The 22,243-nt window shown below is 39.4% G+C and overlaps 1 protein-coding gene across 3 annotated transcripts in view; it reads left to right on the forward strand.

Annotated features, from left to right (window-relative positions):
• The first annotated feature begins 1,956 nt into the window (after positions 1 to 1,956).
• Positions 1,957 to 22,243, forward strand: part of BMT2 (base methyltransferase of 25S rRNA 2 homolog) — a 36,837-nt gene continuing 16,550 nt past the window's right edge. Inside the window, exons 1-3 of one of the 3 annotated variants that reach the window (XM_030479374.1) lie at positions 2,081 to 2,167; positions 4,170 to 4,247; positions 14,574 to 14,715. In XM_030479374.1, coding sequence (XP_030335234.1) covers positions 14,645 to 14,715 — 71 coding nt within the window. In that variant the 5' untranslated portion in view covers positions 2,081 to 2,167; positions 4,170 to 4,247; positions 14,574 to 14,644. Of the gene's footprint in view, positions 2,168 to 2,426; positions 3,428 to 4,169; positions 4,248 to 14,573; positions 14,716 to 22,243 lie in introns of those variants that run through there. The other 2 variants (XM_030479375.1, XM_030479373.2) reach the window with 2 other exon arrangements.

Below are 22,243 nucleotides of genomic sequence, written 5' to 3' on the forward strand. Positions count from 1 at the left end.
CTAATTTGGATTTAACTTCCTGGATTAATCTGGTGAACATGAAATACAATAGCCCCTATGAGAAGCTGATTTTCAGGTGTTTTCCAAGTCAAAGTAAAATTAATATATACTGGTGTTATTTTCGTTAACACATGATCATACTTTTTTTCAGTTTCAAAATTAAAAGAAAAATGTAACTCAAAGAATAACTCAATCAGTACACTTCTCTTTCCTTTCTTAGTGCTGATGTCAGTTGCAAAAATTTAAATTCTCCTTTCCATTATTCTTCTGTATTTCGATTAAAAAAAAATAAAATATTCTGACAATAAAATACATTATGGCATGTAAATATAGTGATGGAAGAGCCAAGCTACACTGAAGTTTTTTAAGCATTTACTGAAAAATAACAGTACTGAAACAGCTGGACCTTTAGACATAATGAGCAACCCCCTTTCAGGGCATTGGGTGTGATGCAGTATTTGCCTGCGTAGCTCAGAGTGAAGTTGAAAAGGGATGTCTTTGCAGTCAGTAACAATGAAAAGCTTTTGTTTGGACATTGCTTTTTTGTCTGGATAATTGTACCTTCAAAAAGACATTTATCAGAAAAGCAGAACTCCACCGTGCTCTGTGATTAGCTGTAATTTTTTTTGGCAGGACTGACACAGTGCTGATAAGGACCTGTTATACACCCACTGCATGTGTCATTGACTTCTCATTAGGATGAAATCTTGACCCTACCCAAGTCAGATTTGTCACCGATTTAATTGTAGCCACAATTACCTCCTTAATGTTTTTGAACTTCTTCAGAGGAGACAATTAGCTGCTTCTGGCCAAGTCAAACAAGCAAGCGACTTCATGGCAGACTTCCCTGCCATGATCTTGTGAGGAGTGGTTTTGTCTGTCCTATTTCCAATGACAACTGAAAGAGAGAACTGAAAATCTTTGGGTTTGGTGAAAGGCTGAAGGTGGGCAGAGAGCTGCAGACAAAGGTCTTTCCCTGTAAGGGGCAATTTTGCTGGCTGCAGGTGTTGCTCCTGCTCCAGCAGTATTTTTCCACCTGAAAACTGTGCTCTGCCCGGAAACAGGCCCAGCAGCACCATGTAGACAGAAAAAGGCGTGTACAAAACTGTGCTCTTCAGATGGTTGCCTTCACACCGTGGACACCTGCTTACTGACGTTTGCTTTTACCTCACTTTGAACTCAGCCTGTTTCTGCAAGGTCTTTTGTAGGCCGGGGTGGGTTTTAGCATCCTACTTCAGAGCGATTCACACACAGACTTTTACAAGGGTCTCTGGGCAGCATGTGAGCTGGGGTAATGCAGGGAGGAAAGAGGAGCCCCCACTGCATCCATACCCTGTCATCACAGAATGGTTTGGGTTGAAAGGGACCTTAAAATCGTATAGTTCCAACCCCCCTGCCATGGGCAGGGACACCTCACACTAAACCATGTCACCCAAGGCTCCGTCCAGCCTGGCCTTGTACACCTCCAGGGATGGGGCATTCACAACTTCCTTGGGCAACCCATTCCAGTGCCTCACCACCCTCACAGTAAAGAACTTCTTCCTTGTATCTAACCTGAACTTCCCCTGTTTTAGTTTGAACCCGTTACCCCTTGTCCTATCACTACAGTCCCTGATGAGAGTCCCTCTCCAGCCTCCCTGCAGTCCCCCTTCAGACACACCCTACAGGAATTCGTACTGCCCCTGGACCCTTCTTGTTGTTTCACCTAACTTCTGCGCTAGTCTGTCAAGCCCCCAGGGCGACCTGCTCCGTGCGTGGGGTGTGGGAAACTCTGGAATCAGCGAAGCCCGCAGCTCCGGGACTCCCGCTCTGCGGCCAACCCCGCACGCCCAGGGACGGGCCACTGGGCGCCCAGCTCCCGGGCCCGCCCTGCGGCGGCGGCGGACTCCATCTCCCGGCATGCCGGGCGGGCGGGGTGCGCGCATGCCCGCCCTGCCATAGCGCCCGGCGCTCACGCCTCCCCCTCAGCCGGGCTGCGCGCGGCGGAGCAGCGGTAACAGCATGGAGGCCGTTCCACAGCCACGGCCACGGCCCGGCGGGGCTGCTGCCGCCGCCCCCCTGCCGCCGCCGCAGCAGCCCCCGGAGCAGGAGCGGAAGCTGGAGCAGGAGAAGCTGTCGGGGGTGGTGAAGAGCGTCCACCGGCGGCTGCGCAAGAAGTACCGGGAAGGTAACCGCGGGAGACGGGGCCGCCCCCTCCGCGCCGCCCAGGCCGGGCCGCCCGCTCCCCTGCCCGCGGGAGGGATGGGGGGTGGCCCGGCGGGGACCCGCTGTGCGGCGGCGGGAGGAGGGAACCGGGCTCCGCGCGGGCCGGCGTATCCCCCCGCGGGCGGGGCGGCCCCGTGTCCGCAGCCGCCGTGGGAGCGTTGCGGGCCGGCTGGGCCGCGGACCGCTGCCGAAGGGGGTGTGTCGGGGGGCAGCCGGCTGGGAGCCGCGCCGGGTGCGCTTCCTGCTCCTCCCCGGGCGGCCGGGGGCGCGGCTGGCAGCGGCTGCCCGCAGCCCCGGCCGGGTCTGCGGAGGTTCTGCCGCTTTACTTGAGCTGTTGGTAGCGGAGAGTCCTTCCTGGCTCGGGACGGCTCACAGCGCATCTCCCGGAGCTTTTCCCGTGGGTTGGTGTGCACGGATAATGCTGCGAGGTGAAAACGTGCCCTTGGCTAAAGGTGTGATACACCCGTGTGTGGACATGGGTCCCTCCGTATAGCCCTACCTTGCTGCTCCGTGCGACATTGAATAGCCGGCAGCTAGGCCTTTGACCACCGGCAGCTTCTAAGTCATACAACAGTGTTTTCCAAACTGAGGATCTGCAGGAGTGAGGAGAACAGTCGGTTTTGAATGCCAAGAGAGATTGAATGATGATCTGGAAAGGCATGGGTCTTTGTGAATTGTTTGTGCCTTCTGTCTCTCAGCTGTGGAGAAATAGTTCAGGCTGGAGCACTAAGCAAAAGAGTTGGGGAAAAGCTGTTACAAAATAAATTACTCTGAGTCCTGAAAAATCTACTTTGTCATCAGTATTAATGCCCTTGTGCAAGGTTCTTATGGGTGGTATTGGAATGCTTAAAACCTCCCAGAAATGCTTTCATATGAGCGTCAGAGTTGAGACTTGTTTGCTGAAATTTGCAGCTTCTTATAGTTGATTGTAATAATCTGTTCAATCTTCTTTATAATGCAGGTGACAAAAAAATTCATCCATTCATTCTTTCGGTGAGCCCACAGCCCTTTGGTGCATACCTGCAGAAGGACAGTTATAAAATGGCAACTCTTGCTGTTGCAGGCACCAGTCCTTGCCTGTTCGCTGTGTTTGTGTATGGCACTCTGTGAAAGAATCAAGGTCATACTGCAGAAGTCTCCATGGGAGCCTGTCCATGGGATTTGGGCAGAGATATGTACCTATCTAGACACTGATCAAAAGTTGCTGTTTATTTTGGCTTTGGTGAGTCAAAACTGAAGGGAGGATCTCCCTTAGTCTTCCAGCTTTTGAGTGAAGGCACATAGTACATTTAAAAGTACAAATTCTGGTGAAGGAGTCAAGCTTTTAGCAGTTCATATTTCTCTGTTATTTCAGAGTGCCTGCAGATTAAGACAGACAAGAATCAGCACTGTTAAATTAAATGTGAGCAATCTCTGTAACAACTGAATTTTTTATAGATGAGAGCCTAAATTACATGGAAGCCTATGTAAAGTCTCAGCAAAGAGCAAGTTAGTATGCAGGGGTAGGTTGTGTGTAACTGCTTAAGTGAAAGAGCCAACAGTAGTCTTAATTTACTTCATATATCCTGTAAATCATGTGTTAGTGAGAACTTTGCAGTGATTTTTATAGTTGCTCTAAATCAGCAACACTGTGTGTTCATGGAGGGAGTTAAAAAACAATCAGTTCATCACATCATGCCTCTACCACAAGGAGAGTTCCACCCATTACCTATTCATCCCATCGTAGGTGCTCTTTAAATGTTACTAGCAATTAGTAGTTGTAGTACTTCATACATTAGATTCTTTCAAATTTAGAATTTTGGGTTTGGAGTCTTTTCTCCCTACGTTTCTCCATGCTTCTAAAAGCAGGTTTGAGAATCTTCTTCCTAAATGCCTTTAATATCACTCTGAAATTGTAATACGAGGATGTACTTGATCTCTGAAGGATCTTTTCTTGGATTTTTTTGTTTTCTAATACTTTGCAGTACTGACTGGCAAGTACATTACCCTGACAAAATCAAAGTTGACAGTTTGCTGAAGAGAAGTAAAAAAGTAAATCATCTGTAATTTTTCAGTACAATCTGAATTATAACTTGGGTATGAAAAAGCAAGGAGGAGAAATGCATCCTTGGTTATATGCTTAAAGCTTACTACACAGGGAAATCCTCTTGACTCCATAGTGCGGTGCATCCACCTCCATACTAAGCAGAAACAGAGCTCTCTGTGTTATTCTAGAGTCTTTTATTCTAGAGTCTTGTATTGTCCTTATTTTTGTTTTGTCCTTTTTTTTTTTTTAACCTCTCCCTCTTCTCATGTTTACTAGTTTCTCATGAAACTAGTTTCCATTTTGTCTAAATAAGCAATCAGTACTAGAATATCTGTTGCATGGACTTCAGCGCTTTGTAGATATCTAAAATAGAATTGCATATTGATTTTGTTGGTAGAGGAAAAAGCATGGTGAGTATCCTTCTGAAAGCTGTATGATTATGTTGCATAGGGTGGATAAATCTAAGAAAGCCTTTGGTATTGTAATATGACCTTAAGTTACTGTCTTCTATTAGAAGTGTAGGAGGAAAATAGATGCATCCTTGAGACACTAAGATGTTTATTGATAGAAGTTATACAGGCTCGATTTTAATGAGCTGATTTCTTTGAGAATTCGTTTGCCTTGCTGATGTTAGCAAGGCTAGTGTTTTAATGGGCAATTGTAAAAGGCGAGTCAGTGTATTATCTGACTTGCTGGCACCATTGTTACAATTTTGTTTTACTTTCTGCCATGGTTCCCCTCTTTTTTTGAAGATGAGTCAGTGCACAAGTGACAGTACGCTTCAAAACTGCAAGCTAACACGTTTCTGAAGAAGTTCCATACTTGTCAAAGTGCAAGAGCAATATTTCTTAACTAGGGATGCATCACAGCAAACTTTTTGCAGTTACCAAGGAATTACTAGAGTAAAGCTTAGTCAGCATCATGTCATCTAAAGGGCTTGATGAGATTTTTTCCTGGTGAGATGCTGTAACTCTTCAGATTTATCAAAGCTGAATCTTGGCTGCTTTTTTAATTTCTGCATTTGTTGAACCACTTCTACGTTTAAGTATGGTGGATGGGTTTTGTATGTACTTCTGTATTGTGGCTCAAGTCATATCCTAGTCCCAGAGCATGCCAGTATATGACAAAACATTTGCCATGTTTGAAATGGTTCATCTTAAATTCTTTTTGGTTTGCATTGAAGTGCATTGGGGTTTTTTTCCTTTAACAACTTTAGCTTTTTTTACTGTGTGACTAGTACCTACCTTTTCCTATTTTCAGAATATTAATAATCTAGCATGACTTCTAGTGGGAATAGTTATATTTTTTTTTTTCTCCTTTTTCATCTTCTTTTCATCCTTTTCAATTTCCTTCCTTTCCCCTTACACCCTCTCTGTTGTTCATTAGTAAATAAAGAAGGGAAGCCTGTAATCATAAATACCATGGCAGATTTGGTATTTTGTGATTGCAGGATACTCTTTTTCCACTGTGGATCCTATGGTAGTATTATGCCATATATTTTAAAATGGTTTAATGAAGTTTAACAAATGAGTTTGTGGGGTTTTTTTTGGGGGGAGGAGGGAAAGATGTATTTTTTTTCAAATTAAGGTGATTGGTCTTTGTCCACAGGGAGTGAATGTGTCAACTAAGTTAATCCTTGTTAGTAAATTAGTTAAAAGTTGTTGCAGACTAAGGCAGTGATAGTGACAGACAACACCCGTCTAGTGGTTCCTGATGATACACATAATTCCTCAGGTTAGCCTATGAATTTTGTCTTCATGAAGAAAACTTCAAGTGCAAACAAAACACACTGAGGTGTAACATGTTCACTTAGGAGTCTATCTCATTAGCATAAGACTCATGTTTTTCTGAAGTTTTACTCCTGCTTCCCATCCAGAATGCATTAGTTTTATCATAATTACCTTGCACACCAGGGTAAAATCCAAAAGCTGAAACAGCTCTCAAGTGCTCAGTTATTTACTTCAGAGAAACTTCAGGGCTCTGCATGCTTGACACAAGCACTTAGAAAGTACAGAAATTAGGGTTTTTCATGAGTCTTGAATTTCTCCCACTAGACTGTTACAACATGGGGATGGGGAAAAACAGTGTTTGCTTTAGTCTCTTGCTTCTGTTAGCTGGTACTGTATGTGACCCCAAATTTTGTAGGCTTCTCTTATATGCATCCTTTGGGCAGCTGCAGCTGCGGTCTGGAGCATGTTGTATCGGTTGTGTATGTGCATGTATACTGCATATATTGCGTGCATGCTGATGTCTGTCAAGCCTGACAGGCTTGTAAAAGCAGATTTAGAGGTTTGTAGGGAACTAAACATGATCTGCTGAACAGCTGTTACGTGATATTTGTTTGTTTGTTTCCTGTTGCTTGTAGCAGCCAAGTAGGCTTAATTTTTACTGTGATAAAAATCCCTTCCCCTGATACAGAGGCAATCTTTTTTTTTTTTTCCTGCTACAGAGGCCATCTTTTTTTTTTTTTTTGAGTTGTTTATTACCTTTATAGTCATGCAGGGCTGTATTTATCAAGTAAACACTTTCATTATACATTATGAGCCTCAGTTGCAGATGGTTTTGTACGTAGTCTGGAAAGATGATTTACAGGACCATCTACTTCTCCCTGGAAATCCTATATTAAGTGCAAGTGGGAATAAATGCTAAGCTATCAGTAATGGTATTTTATGAAATATTTCACTGTGTGTTCACTAAAATGTTTCATTTCTCCTTCCATACACCTGTTAAAGCTGTTCAGGCTTAAAATCACAAAGAACTGGTACTTGTCATGGTATTAGTTACTGTGTCACAGGAGCTGATAGAAACATTCCTAGATGGTAGTCTGATTCCTTTAAAGAAAGATTTGTTGAAATGGATAATAACTTTATCAAGAGTTTTTCAAATCCAGAAAATTAGGAAGAATTTATAGGACCTTGCCTGATGATAGTAAGTAGCCTGAGTAGGTAAGTGGTTTAGACATTCATGTGAGATATGTCATTCTGAAGTCAGTTGCTTCATGGTCTCTTCCTCTCTCATGTTTTTCATGAAAAACCTTGAGAGAGCTGAAGTTCTTCCTGATGTGAAACAGGAAACGTTTTGAAATAGTGGCATTTTCACAGGGCAGGAAAACCTTGTCACTGAACTCTACATGTAAGTTAACAGTTGGTATTCCTTTTTGTTAAATGTAACTTGTTTACTGTAGGAATAAACCTAAGTTTTCAAGATCTCCATTTGTCTTTCGCCACTTGCATTAATTTCTTGGAAGAGGGAGACATTTTGTAATACTGTTATACTTTCAAGCAATAGAAACTAAATTCCATTTCATTAATATTAGTGCAATTTTATGACATAAGCATTAAGATACTATTGCCCTTTCAGTTTGCACACCACAGTTTTGCAATGAAAGTTTTATTAGAAATCCCATAGTTGTACGATTTTGGGGGATTTAGTCATTGGTATCATGTAGTTACCTCACAGTTTTTTGAAAGCAACATGCTGGCTGTGGCACAGACTTGAACCCACTGAACAAACAGCTGTATGTAATATTCTTCCCTGCTCCTTTATTGCCTTGGCGGGGAAGATGGTGTTCCTGTTGCAGGGTCAGCATAATGAAATCTGTACCTGTGCCTCATGTGTTTCCCATTTTTGCTCCTGCATTTGCACAAATTTACCAAAATCAGTATTTTCTGCTGATATGTTCATCTCTGTGTTGGTGGTGGTAAGGTGCAGCACACAGTCCACCCCACGAAGTCGGGTTTTGGGGGAGAGGGATGATAGTTTCCAGTAGAGTAGATCCAACACCTGGGGGCAGTAATTGCTTAAACTATCACAAATAAGCTCCCCACTGTTTGTGTGACAGCCATCAGAGATTTGTAGCAGATCAGAGACCCAGATCATTCTTCAGGGTGATCTAAGCTGACCTCAGTAGATGTCTGAAATAGCAGATGATTTGTGCCCTGGTTGTCTATTTAGTGTAAACGGATAGATAGGAAGTTTACCTGCCAGGTCAGATGGATATAGAAACCCTCATTTGGTCAAATGAGTCCTTTCTATGTGAGTAGAAGGAGGAAATGTTTAGATAAAGAAAATGAAATTCTATGTTGGGGGTTTTTTTTAGATTTTATTGTGAAATATTTTAGGTAAATCCTAAGGAATTTATAACAAACACTAGTTAGACAAGAGAAGGAAAATATTAGCTCTGACTGCTTGGACTTTATCCAACTTGAACTTCAAGTTCTGTATTTAGACATGTAAAACTGGAAAACCGAGAAGCCAGAAATACCTAATGTCTTTCATAAGAAATACTGGATATACTGTTTTAGTAAAACAGATGTTCAGTAAGTTTCTAGTTTATCTTGTGCACACTGTAAATTGTGAATAGTGTATTAGCTGATATTCCTCATGTAATTAGTTTTATCGATCATTGGCACACAGCATCCAGGCATTTAGTAGTACAGCTAAATGTCAACTGACAAGTCATTGTTAATGACAAAAATTTTGTCAGATATTCATAGGAATTTGATTTCAGCTTTAGCCTCATGGACAGTATAGGGTTGCTTTTCGCATTTATTGTTTAGCATGTTTACTGTTTCCAGCAAGTAAGTGAAGAGGCAGTGTTAAGAAGCTAAAAATGAGATGGATTTTCTTCATTCCACAATGCATTGCCATCAACAACAAAAAAGAAAGCTCAAAGGTCTTGCTAGGCATTGCTAGTGCCAGCAGCCTGTTATCTGAAGTTATCCAGCATTATCATGGACACTTGTTAATTCTGGCAATAGGTTCGCTTTTTACAGTGAGCAAATCAAAGAGCTTTATTAATAACTTTATTAATAACAAACACAAACATGTCACTTTTGCTTGTGTTTCATTGTTAGTCAGTGTATTGAGCTTATTTTCTCCTCTACCAGAGCCATCAAAGGTATAGATAGGAAGGTAGTGTGCTGTTAAATAGGAGTACTGAAAAGGAAGTGGATTGAATCTGGGTTTTTTTTACATTACCAATTTGTATCAGCATGTAGGCAGACATCCTTAAACCCTTGTTTGGTTTGTTGGATAGGTTTGGGGTTGGTGGGGGGGGGTTTGTTTTTATTTTTTTTCTTCTTTTTTTTTGGTGGGTTTTGTCTGTTAAATTTTGGGATGCAAGATCTTGTTTACTGGTGGATGAAGTATTTTGTACTTGTTTTTGAGATTGTCAGAGATGACTGCACTGTTTTTCTGAAGAGCACCAATCGAATTAAGGAAATGAATAATTACAAAACTTATCTTGGGGGTACAGATAGTACTTTTAACTCTGTATGACTTAACTATTTTATTGCTTGATAAAGCAGAATGATTCAAATCACTTGTTTGGGGTTCAGTCCCATTCCAGAATGAAAAATACTGCCTTTAGCAAAACTGAGTTCTGTTTCTTTTTTATACAGAGGGTTGTGTTTTATTTAAAGTACCAATTGATTTGTTCTGTCAAAAGTTGAAGAATAATTGACTAATAAATTTTTCTATTTCATAAACATACCTTAAATGACAGTTCCACTTAACACCCTATACAGAAATGTATTAAATGTATTTTTAAAATAAACAAGACAAAAATTAGGGTGGAAGAAAGCTGCATTTTTGTTCTTAAAAACAGACTGCCTGGAGAGAAGAGTAATGGTGTGGGATTATCTCACTAAGAATGACAAACCTGGTCTTCTCACACTCTGCTGGAGACCTTCGATGAGATCTTGTAAATAAACGTGGAATGAGAAGAGGTCTTACTAAGCTTATATGACTCTTTCTTCTTTATTAGAAATGTTTTCAGTTGCTGAAACTTAACAGCTAACGTTAGGTCTCCAGTGCTGTTACCCACAATTAAAACTATCTTGTAATTAGGATCATTTAAAAATAACTTCTACATGCCCGACCTGTTCTGTCTGTGACAGGGTTCAGAAACTGCTGATTACTTTGTGGTTGGGTTTGGGTTTATGATTTGGCCATTCTGTGGGCAATATTAATGCGAGCGGAAAATATTTAGAGGGATTCGTCTATTCTAGGTAAACAATATTGGATTTTTGTTACTACATTAGAACAGGCTGTGTTACATAGAACCTACAAGTTCATCAGTCATTTGTTCACTGACAATTGCTAGAAAGAGGTGGGCTTTGGGCTTTTTTGTTTTTAAAGGAATAATTAATCTTCAACGTGTAGAGTAGGTAATACTTATTTTCTGGGCGATTCTGATGAAGAGAAGAGCAAAACATTGAATTTAAAATAATGTCACTGCAGTGATTTGAGAGGTGTGTGGAACTCCTGTTATGAGCCAGTCTTGCCAATCACACTTTTCAGCTGGACGTGGGCATAACTGGTTTCTTCATGGAGATCTGAGGTGTATGAAGATCTCTGAAGAGTCAGTGCTCCAAACAGGTTTTAAAATGCATGAAAGGTGATCCCCAAGTGCATAGTAAGAGTGTTGAGTAGTATTTAACTTCATCTTATGGTATGGTCATGAGTACATGAGATGAAAAGTATAACGTACAAAATCAAATATTAACTTTAAGATGTGATCAAAGCTGCAAGACTTTGTTATTATTACTGCTTTAGATTAACCTACCACAAACATCTATTAATTTACAGCATTATTGATTGCTTAACAGAAGATTTTATTTATCTTTAGTAACCATTAGTTTTGTGGTAATATCTTCCTGCATATTTTACTGCCTTTTTGATTATATAAGCAATGATTCATAAATAAATGTTTAACTACACTGGAGTTAATGCAGTGTTTGCACGTGGATTATAATGTATTGCTTGAAAAATTTAATACATAGCTTTAGTGTGTTCTGGGTGTCAGTTTGAAATTGGGTGCTGCAAGACCTGTTGTAGTCACTTCCTCAAAATCTCAACAGATAGGAAACATTTGCATTTTCAACTCCATATTGGAGCATGAGTCTGGAATTAAAGTTCCTGTAAATCTGATGTGCCTGTCTGTGCCTTTTCAGAGCTCACCCTGGAGATGAATAACGTTAAAAACCCCCAACTCACTACCATGGTACTTGCTCAAGGGAAATTGGACCTCAGACCCTTCTTTGAAAGTCCATGCACAGTGGTGCCTATGTCTTAAGACCACCTTTTATCTGCAGTTATTTTGGAGCTTACATTAAAAGAAGACAAATGGGCATCATATAAAACCCAGTACTGACAGTGGGTCAACAGCAGATGCTTAGACAAGAATATATGAGAAGTGTTGCCGGAGTATCACTGTATGCTTGCTGACCATTCTGTCTTTCACTGGTTTCATGGTCTAGGAGCTCCTGAGTTAGAAATTGATTTTGAATATGGAATTGTCTTTTTATACTCTTCCTGAAGGTCTCCTGCCCTTAGAACAAGATGTTCTGTATTTACCCTTCTTCTGTCAGTTGTGATCTTGAGTAGGTCTGTCCTCCCCTGCTGTTATCTGCTTTTTTCTTGCTTCTATGTAGGTGTTCCTCATGCAGAAGCTGTGCTGCATCTGTCCCACTTTGCCATTTTCTGTATCTCTAGACCTGCTGTATCAGTAAATGAAAACAAACGAGAAGTGCACATAGAATTGACTTGATACAGGATGTGTGACAGAATTACTCTCTGATAAATTTTTCACTTTTGTTCTGCATGTCTCTCCTAATAGTCAGTATCATTCAGTTTTATTTTCTTGTTAACTCAGTGCCAAGAAGCTGTTATTGTCGTAGGCAGCTCTGTTATAACCCGAAGTTCATGTCCTAGAGTGCTGGTAGTCAGCTCCAGGTCTGTTGCTATATATCTAAATTTAGGATCCCTTATCTGTGGACTCTTGACCCTTTTCTGACTTTTAGAAAGAGGTGAAAATCTCTGCTTTGTTCAGAAGGAAGTAAGAAGTACTGCTATGAGAGCAGGACTGAGTGTTAAAGAGGCATCACTACTTAGCTGTAAGAAAGGACTGGCTAGTTAGGTTAAGAACATCTGGTCATTGCATATTTCTTCTTCCCCATCTGTCTTATTTCCTAAGTTTTAAAGAAAAGTGGTATTTGGAAATAGAGTAATTGCTAAAGAATAGACCAAGTGAAGTAATGGAATAAAAGAACAGCAGTATTAAACTTGGGATTTTGTATTTTATGATGTTTTCCCCCAGTAAGTGTTCATTTGTTACCTTCTTCTGCTCTAATTAGCCATGTATTCTTCAAACAAAACTTTCACAACTGCATGTCAGTCAAGCATTTCACAGTTGTCTGGGGTACACAGTAAGATTCAGAGTGCTGTGGCAGAGAAACTGTGAAACTTTATCTAAATTGCACCAGAATTAATTGGCTATTGAGAATACACTTTAAACGTGGCTAGTGCTTTCTGGCTTGGTGCCATATAGGTTCTGCACTTTGTCGACACAAGAAGTAAAGATTTTTAAGACTTGTGCTTGGTGTGCCCCCTTTTCTTGCTCTCTTTCATCAGTAGAGTATATTCTCTCCTGTGTGATTGTTTCTACATAAGGCTCTCCTGAAAGCTCTGGAAAAGTGACGCACAGCTTTTAGCTGAAACCTCTCTGGGGCCTGCCTGCAACTTGGCTGTTTTCTCTGATGGTCAGTTGGTGATCACCATAGTGCCTTTTCTATAAAGCATATGTTTCTGAGCTTGTATCACTTGAGAAATAATGAGGGATATCACTCAAATATACTATTACTTTTTTTTTTTGTCCCGTCTAATAACTTTCTCATATATGCTTGTTGAATAGCAAGCAGAATACGTGATTTCTTGCATAGCTTCCCTGTTTTGTTAAAACTAAATCATGGCCACTCCCTTCCATCTCAGCTGCCATCTCACACAAGGGAGTATAAACACCTAATTTTAAACATGACTCATTTTGATGATTGTACAAGTGTGCTAGATTATTATTTTTGAAGAGAAAATTGCTGTGACATCCCTAAACCAAACTTAAATAGGGAGTAGCCTGGACGGTTGGTTTAAATCTTCCAAGTATGCAACTATCTATACTTGTCTATCATACCCAGTCTTGTAGTATGGGAAGGACAGGTGAGGTGAGGGATCATTACTGCTTTGCACACATGAGGAAGAACAGAAAAAGGAAGAAATCTGTTATTTACTGCTAATTAAAACAAAGCACATCAAAGAAATGGCTGTAAGTGGGTTAAAACCAGAAATCTAGTATTGATAGGAGAAGGATGGGTTATACTGTAAGCTACTTTAAGGCTTCAGCAGACATTAACAGTTAGCATCTGCTTGATACACTTTCAAAATACTTCTTTGTAATATGAAGGTGCTATAAAAACTGGCTCTGGAGCCATGTTGTGAAAAGTGTGTTGGTTGTCTGAGTCAAAGGTTGAAGTATATCTCTGCTCTTGAAAACTTGGTCTTAGTTATATCAGCTTGTAGGTGCAAAATCAGTAGATAATTTTCATTCTACAGCTTTATATATATTTATACTAGATACGTGCACACATTTGTGATTAAGAAACATAGGGAATTAGTGAAGACAATACTACTGAGCATTATTTTTCTTTCTTAGGGCAGAAATCCCTTTTAGTAAGGTATACCATGCATTTGCGTGCTGTAGAAACCACAGTAGGAATTGCGGCTGGGCATAACTAGCACTTATCTTGGTTTTGTTCAGCAGCGCATTATGTAAAGCAAGGTAGGAGAAGTGGATACTTAGCAGCAAAAGAGGGAAAATCAAAATGTTTAATTACTTTAAAGTGCCAAAACTTAACTGCAGGATTTCGTTTTGGCAAGGTGAGGAGCATGGAAATAAATCTACTCCTAGGGATCAGCAGATGAGTATATCTGATTTCCTGACTGTAGTTGGTTTGATTCTTCAGTACTGTCCCCTAGAAGCTAATTCATTGGAACTGGGTAGATCAGACAGACATCAATGAAGGCTTGAATTCCTTTTCCAATATGTCCAAAGAAATCTGTATTCTGGGTTAAACTTTCTTTTTGGCATTTTTGCATGTAATGTCATAGAATCATCATAGAATAGTATCATCCACGGTATTTGCCATGAACGTGAATGCTACTAGGAAGCCTTTCAGTCTTTAATTTCCGAAATGTTTGTCATGTTAATATGCAGAGAGATCTGAAAGCAAAACTTCCCAGGGATGTGAATTTTACACAACAAACTGAACAAAATCAGTATACTGAGAATATTGTTAGTTTCTCAAGTACCCAATAGCCCCTTCCTTCTCCAAAACCTGGACTTTAGTGTGTGACTGGAGAAAGGAGACCTTGTTTTTGTTACATGCAGGTAAAGTAATCTCTTGGTCCATTATGTAACTTCTTTTAACTGGAAGATGGGGATTTTGCCATGGAGATAATGAGACACTTTCTATCTAATGTGCAATTTCTTTGTTGTTGTTTTGTTTAGTGGGAGACTTTGATAAGATCTGGCGTGAGCACTGTGAGGATGAGGAAACTCTGTGTGAATATGCTGTGGCAATGAAAAACCTTGCAGATAATCACTGGGCAAAAACTTGTGAAGGGGAAGGCCGAATTGAATGGTGTTGCAGGTAAATCTTAATGTATTTCAAAGATGCGATTGCACACTTCTACCTTATTTATAATACAATTGTTGAGCAACTTTTGCTTTTTTGCCAATTTTTAAGATTTGTTCTGTAAGATGTTAATAATTCATTGCTTCCTAAAACAAATACCTTCTTACTGTTCTGACCTGCTAAGGAAATAGCTTATGAAGTTTTTTGTTATAAGATGACCCTTTTTTAAAGTATCTTCAACAACCAGCTTTTTTTCCCCCCCTCAAATACTGAGGCTGTTTACAAGTAAATCTATGAAGTAATTTTCCACACATTTGAACCTGAACTGAACAAATGTAGTAAGTGTGGCTCAAGTTTAATTTTCAAGGCTTTGGTTTGATTTGTGCATATAATAGTGTTTGATCTCTACATGTGAATCTCTGGTGCTTAATTTTCAAGTTTTAATCGCCTGCAACAGACTTTAACCTATGTGAAGCTTTAAATCAATTTTAAAATTTAAAATTCCTATAAGTGATAAGCATCTAATTTGTGTTGGGTTATGCTAATTGTAAAGTCATTAAGGGAGTTCAGCTAAACTATTTCAATCCTTGAGGAAAATAAACTCCTGAAAGAGGAGAAATGTTGGTCACTTAGGATTCCTGCACACAGCTGGCACCCAAGATATACCATGGAATCAGCACAACTTAGTAGAACAAATTATTGTTGATATCTAACTGTGAAGAGTATTTATAAACAGTTCTGCCTCTGAGAATGACTTTAGACAAAAAGTAATCTCGTGTGCCAGTGTGTAGGTCCTGCAGGTGAGTGTTGCAAAGTGCTGAGCAAAAGGCAGCAAAGAACAGCAGATGTGGTATTGTTAAATTAATTACATTGGTCCTTTAAGCCCCTAAAAAAAAACAAAACAAAAAAAACAAAACAGAAGGGGAGAATGAATGACTCTGAAAGAGTTGATCTAGAGTACATCTTCGTGGCAACTTGAGCTGTTCTGTGGTTTCTGGAAATGGAGCAAGTAATAACAAGCTCGTTTCCCTTTTCCCTACCATAGACTCGTAAATAGCTGAAAACCATCCCTTTATGTATCAATATTTTATCCTTTAGCTTAACAAAAAAAAAAAATCAACCCACCACCACCAATAAAACCCCATAGTTAAGTGTTTCTTTATAGACTCTTTCCTGGACATGTATTTTGTGTCCTTATCCAAGTTATAAGAGAGGTGAATCATTTGTAAAGAACTATGCCCAAAAATAGACACAGCTTTCCAATGGCCTTGTCAGGGATAAATAAAGAATTCATTATTGTAGTAAACTCTTGCTTATGTTGTTGACCTTGTTTGAGTTTTCTGTGTTTTGGGGGGTTTTGTTGTGTTGTGTTTGTATTTTTAATTGGTGTGGCATTGATTTATGCTCATTTGTGATTCCCCAACAACTCTTTCTTTTTTACAGCCTTCCTCAGTTATTGGTTGTTTTCTTGTACTTGTGCTATTTATTCTGTGGAAACGCTGATATTTGTGTTTTTCTTTACTGAATTACACTCTTGAATAATACTGAATTCTAATACTGCAATTTCTTGCAGCAGCACACTCTCCACCCCAGCTTGGGATCATTCTCAGATTGGTTAAGAGAAGTACTGACTGTTCCAATGTTCAGGTTATCTGTGAAAAAACTGATTGTACTGGATCCAGTGCAAATTCCTATGGAACATTGCTCAGTATTTTCTTACAGTCTGATTGTCAACGAATATGTGAAACTTTTTTCAGTAGAGGTGTGTGCACTGACTCTCATTTCAGCTAAACAGTATTCCCTTAGCTTGTAGCAAGCTTATCTCTTACCTGGTAGGACAGGATAATGTTCCTTGTGGACAGGGGGGGATCAGTTGATGGCCTGTATATTGAAGGTTTTTGGCTCTGTGTCTCACTTGGTTTCTGTTTGTAGTGCCTATAAGATTTACAAAGTAAACATTTAAATAAGTGTTTGGGCCTTGCAAAATGAACTCGTATTAAGAAGAGAATCTTAACCCGGAAAGAGACACTAAAATGCTCTCAGAATAAAGCTTTGCTTAAAGCCTTTTCAGTTTGCAAAGTTAAGGGGTCAGGAGTTCTACATCAGTAGAAAGAAGGGTACTTTTCACTTCTGTGTGTCTCAGATTAAACCGAGGCCTGGATCGCTAGAGATCAGAACATACCAGATTGACATTGTTTCTGCAATTTTTTGTTCCTTCTCAAAGGGCCAAGAGATGTGCCAGATGGCAGGTCCCATTGTTGTTACTCCTCCTTGTGTCTGGGTGCATAATTGCATGCAAGAGAACTTGACTTGCATGAGTTCAGTGAAAGCTTTTGTTCAATGTTTTAACTATGTCACCATGACAGCGGGAAGGTAGCTGATGTGTTAGATGAAGCTTAATTTGGGAGTGGAGTGCTAAAAATACTTTGGAACCACCGGTGTATCCCTGCTGAAGAAACTATAGTCTGAGCTTTTTTGTTTTAATGTGAAGGAAGATCTTTTCAGAGATCTGAAAATCAGAAGTGGTTTTTTCCACTAGTTAAACAAAACACTTCATTTTCTTTCTATTCTCTTACAAACCAACACCTGATAAAGTAAATTAGATGATAAATTAGAACCACTAGAGAAGCTGTGAGTACTTCTCAGGATCAAGAATGACAATTTTCTTGCAGATTTCTCCTTTCAAAAGTCCTTCTAGCTATTTAGTTGAAGACACTGGGAAAAATGCTTTTTCTGACAATAATTCTTGAACCAGATGGCATAAAAGGTATTATTTTACCTCATTAGTTTTGACTTAAGCAAATATCGAGACTTTAGAAACTGTAAAAGATGGAAAGCAGTACATGAGAGATTGTGCTAATGACCATATGCTGCATTCTGTAAGGCCAATTTTATTTACTGTTTCAGGACAACATTATACAACTGTTAATTAGGGAGAGGGGAAGGTGGTAGAGAGATTAAAACTTTATCTCCTTCCAGATGCAGGTTAATGATCCCCTGAGTGGTGGTGTGAAAAGTCTGGACGACACTCAACTGCCCTTCCCTTGCTTGCTTCTTTTATCTTTGTAAAAATGAATATAGAGTAGCAAATGGTATTTGGAAATTAACACTTCTGTTTCTCTTTCATTTATATTACATCACAAAACTTAAACCTTAAACCAAAATAGGGTAAGATGATGTTTACCCTGAATAATTGTCCTAACTCTTAATTTTTGCTGGCATAGGTGGGCTGGTGACCCTTTGTTTGGACAGTGAATGCCAGCCTGTTCTGGTTTGAGTTAGAACAAAATAAGCTAGACCAGCAGGTTTGCTTCTTTCTGTTGCCTTTGCGTCAGTGTCAAGACTTGTGTTGACTTGGCTATTTTTTTTAAATAACAAAACCCCCAAATCTGCACTTCTGACTATGATGACAAAATGCTATTTAGACCTGCTTTTTTTAAAAATGTCTTTTGATTCATAAGCAAACAGAAGAAGTATGGTCCTGATGAAATTAATGTTGGGCGAGTTCAGAACTGTTTGGAAAAACTTGCAGAGAATAGATGTTAGAAGCTTATCTTAAAAATGTGATTTACTGGGAAGGACTCTCTCAGTGTCTGTCCCTGCATCCATTACTAATGAGTATTTTCATTAGCAATCTGCTAGCATGAAGTCTGTTTATTAAATTTGCAAATGAGACCAAATGGAAAAGAATTCTCTCTCTGAGAGCAGGATTAAAATTAACAGTGTTGTCAACTATACTAAATATTATCAACTGTACAAATACAGGCCAGGGAGTAATTGGTTGTGTCAGTCTTTTAGAAATGCATTTGGATTGTGTAGCAGGCTACAAGTTGAATATGAAACAGTCATGGGATGCTTTTGCAATAAAGGCAAATATTATACTGGAGGGTGTTAATGAGATTGTTCACAAGATACATAAAGTACTCCTCTGACTTTATTTAGCATTGCTCTTAGCCAAAATATCACCTTGGCCACTGCATTTAAAAATAACAAAACGGTGCAACTCCAAGAAAGATAAAGAAATGATCAGAAGTCTTACTGTCTTTTTTTCCCCCCACAAAAGCCTGTGGGGGTTTTTCTAGGAACTGGAGCTTTCTCATCAAAAGGAGAGAAGGCTGAGTAATCTCTTTCAGGATCTTTGAGAATAACAGGTCTCTGCTGGAACTGGAAAGCTGATCCTGTTTGGGTTTGGATGATTGAATGAATAAATGAATGTTCGAAGTCACCTTAACACTGTTTTGCAGCTTTCTTGATGAATGCAGTTAGTCAAGTGATCCACTTTCAGGGGAATAGAATTAAGAGGGAGGTGGCGTAAACAGGAGGAGGGAAACCATTTAAAATGGAGAAAGACTTAATGTTCCTTGTTCATGTTTGTTTGACAGTCTTCATTTTTGCTCTTAAACACTACTTTATTCTGACAAAACCATATCTGTTTCTTGAACACTAGAACTAATTAGAGCAGTGATCATATGATAACTGCTGGCTTTTTTTGAGTTCTTGAAATCCTCTGGTAATGAAGGATATTGCCTCCAGAAGCTGGCTTGGGGTGGACACAGTAGAAGAGAAACATCTGATCACAGATCTAATTGTGTTTCTCAGAAGGAAAATGTCTCAAAACTGAGACTAAGTATGAAAAATAAAATGGAAAAAATATATGGTATACAAGTTTCTGAACTTGAAGAAAATCGATTATGTTGATAAAAAATTACAATACTTTGAGAAACCTAGTGCTTTCACTTACGCTGAATACAGGATTTCCTTAACCTGAAGCTGGGTGCACATGACAAGCACAAAATATTTTCCAGTCCAGAGGAAACCTTTCAGTTTTTCTAGGTATGATTGATATGTACAAGGGCATTTGAGACTTCTCCCTTCCTTGATTTTCTTGGGGGGGGCGGGCAGGAGGGAGGGCACTAAACCTGTAGAAGAGTTCACACCACTTTTTATCAGACCAGCAGCCCTCTCAGTTGACACTAACAAACTTACTCCTCTGAGTGTGGGAGGACAGGAGAAACTTTTTGTAGATGGTAACCATGAGAAGTCCAGACTTTTCTTCAGCTTTGAAGGAGAGTATGTTATTCTCTGTACTCTCACTGAATTTCATCATCAGTGTAAGGTTTTGGTTAGTAAATACTGTACGGAACAGAAGTCAAGCTCATCTTTTCCTCATTATAAAGCAGAAGGAAAGAGATGGACTGTGTCAGTTCTTAGCCTGCAAAACTGGCTGCTTGAAACCGTTGAACATTGATAACAGCTATGAGAAACCGCTTTTGGCCAGGATAAAAGCTGATCACACCAGCTTTAATTTAGTTGTTCATTATTACTTGATGAGAACAACTAACTGCTGATTCTTTCATGGCTTCTAAATTTCATATGGCAATTCCCCCCCCCCCCCATTTATTATTTTTTTGTCATTACCCAAAAAAAACCCCCCTTGGTTTTGGTCACTATTCAAAAATAAAACTTCTCTTTCATTGCTGGAGACTATTAACAAATTAATATGTATTCAGATTGGCTTTTAATGAAACTTCTATACTTGTACAGCCCAAATGGTGGAGCAGGGGGGTCAGCTTGAACAGGTTGTTTACCATTTGAGATTTGAAGTATGGAAAACAAGTTCACTGAGAAAATACCTAGATGATTTTATTTATTTATTTATTTATTTTTAAGACAAGACACGAAGTGGACACTTCAGCTGCATCTATGCCCACAAACTTAAATGGTTTAGACCTGAAATGTTTATTTCGTGGTTTGTGTAAACTGTAGGAAGTGTTAGGTCAGGTAGCATTTACATTGCACAATTCTTCACAAACAAGTACATTAATTGTAGAGTGAATGTTGTGTCATCAAAGATTGAGCACTTAAATGTCAGTTAAAAATGGAGCTGTGTAGTTCTCAGAATTATAAAATAGGCTCCTTAATTTTATTTTTCTTTGTAGGTGATTAACAGATGCTCTGTTCATTACTTGAGACAGTTGTTAAATCTGGAGTCTTATATAACTGCATACTCAAAACCACAGTGTGATCAATGATGGCTTTTAATGGTCGGGAAGTTAAATCTGGCTACATCAACAAGTTACCATGGGGTAAACTATGGAGTATATTACCTCTGGTTGGATACTCTGCAATGACTGCCCACATGCTCACTTGTTACCCCATGTAGGTGTAAGGTCTGCTTCCACGAGGGGAGTTCACAGGCAGCTCCTCTGAGGCCTCGGGAGCCAAACGGGCAACATGCAGTAATCCTGCCAGAACCATTCTTACTTGAGAAAGATGTAAAATGGAGACAACTCTCAGTGGTTATGAAGTGGTGTTGCCTGGGTTTTTTTGTTTGAATGGTTGGATTTGGTATTGTTTTGTTTCCTTGTGGTACTGCACAGGTATGCAGACTGGGATCTGAATGTGAAGAATTTTATCCGGTCTTGGGCCTTCCTGTGGCTCTGGCCCCTCTGTCCACTGGTGAAAACACAGGAGTAGAAGATGCTCCTCTTCATGGTTGGCTTTGACAGTGTCTAATGTGCAGATAAGGAAGGTCAGTAAAGAATACAGAATTATGACAACTCAGTGGACATGACAGACAGGGGTAGGAGGATGGAGAAAATACTGATTTACACCAGTAACAACAATGAGGAAGAAATGTCTTCTCAGTGACAAGAGGAACTTGTACTATACAAGTAGGTGGTTCTCCTGTGCAACAGCTGATTAAGTGTTAAGCTGGGCAACATACAAGCTTCTAGTGAGTTAAAAGGCTGATAACATCAATAGTTGAGGAGAAAAAACAATACATTATCCAGAGGTCATGAACTTTTTGATGTGTTCTGACTTACACATCAGCTTCAATACCAGTACAACAGTATTTAAACTGCCATTGATTCTGAATGTTTTAAGAGATGTAATGAGAAAAAAGGCTTAGAATAAAAATAAAGAGACTGCAAGATGCTGACAAAGTATGAAGGTAGCTGATAAATGGTGACGAAAAAGATTTTTTTCCTGAGTTTCATTTCTTTGACTAAAGGACACCCAGAACTAAAGAGTTCTAAATTTATCATCTGCTTATAAGCAAATAATGGAACATAGCGTAAAGAACGCTTTTATTAGCATGCCAGCAATAATTCAGATGTTTTTCAAGGGTTCTCTTTTGTTTACTGATGTTCTTAATCTCTTTCCTGCTAAATTAAGTGACTGCCTCCTTCTACTTAACTTCGTTAATTTTAGAATTGCCTTTCCATAGGTGCAGTCTCTAATGGATGGAGTTGGTATGGTTTCACAGTCTATGTATCTGGGAGTATTGCAGTCCGGACTGCTATTCGTGCTTCTGCATGTGATCTTGCTCTGTACTGCTAAGATGTAGATTTTATTTCTTTATTACACTTAGCTTCTCTTTGGTTGAAAAACAGCTTTGGTTACTGAGGAACTGGAACTATCAACTTGTTGACTATAAATAAAACATCTACTGAGTTTATTTCTCATATAGCAATGTTCTCTGCTCTAAGGTTATTGTCTGCATTTTAGACTTTTAATATAGTGCAAGAATGCCTAGGGC

The sequence above is a fragment of the Strigops habroptila genome, chromosome 3, assembly GCF_004027225.2.
Source record: "Strigops habroptila isolate Jane chromosome 3, bStrHab1.2.pri, whole genome shotgun sequence".
Classification (NCBI taxonomy): Eukaryota; Metazoa; Chordata; class Aves; order Psittaciformes; family Psittacidae; genus Strigops; species Strigops habroptila.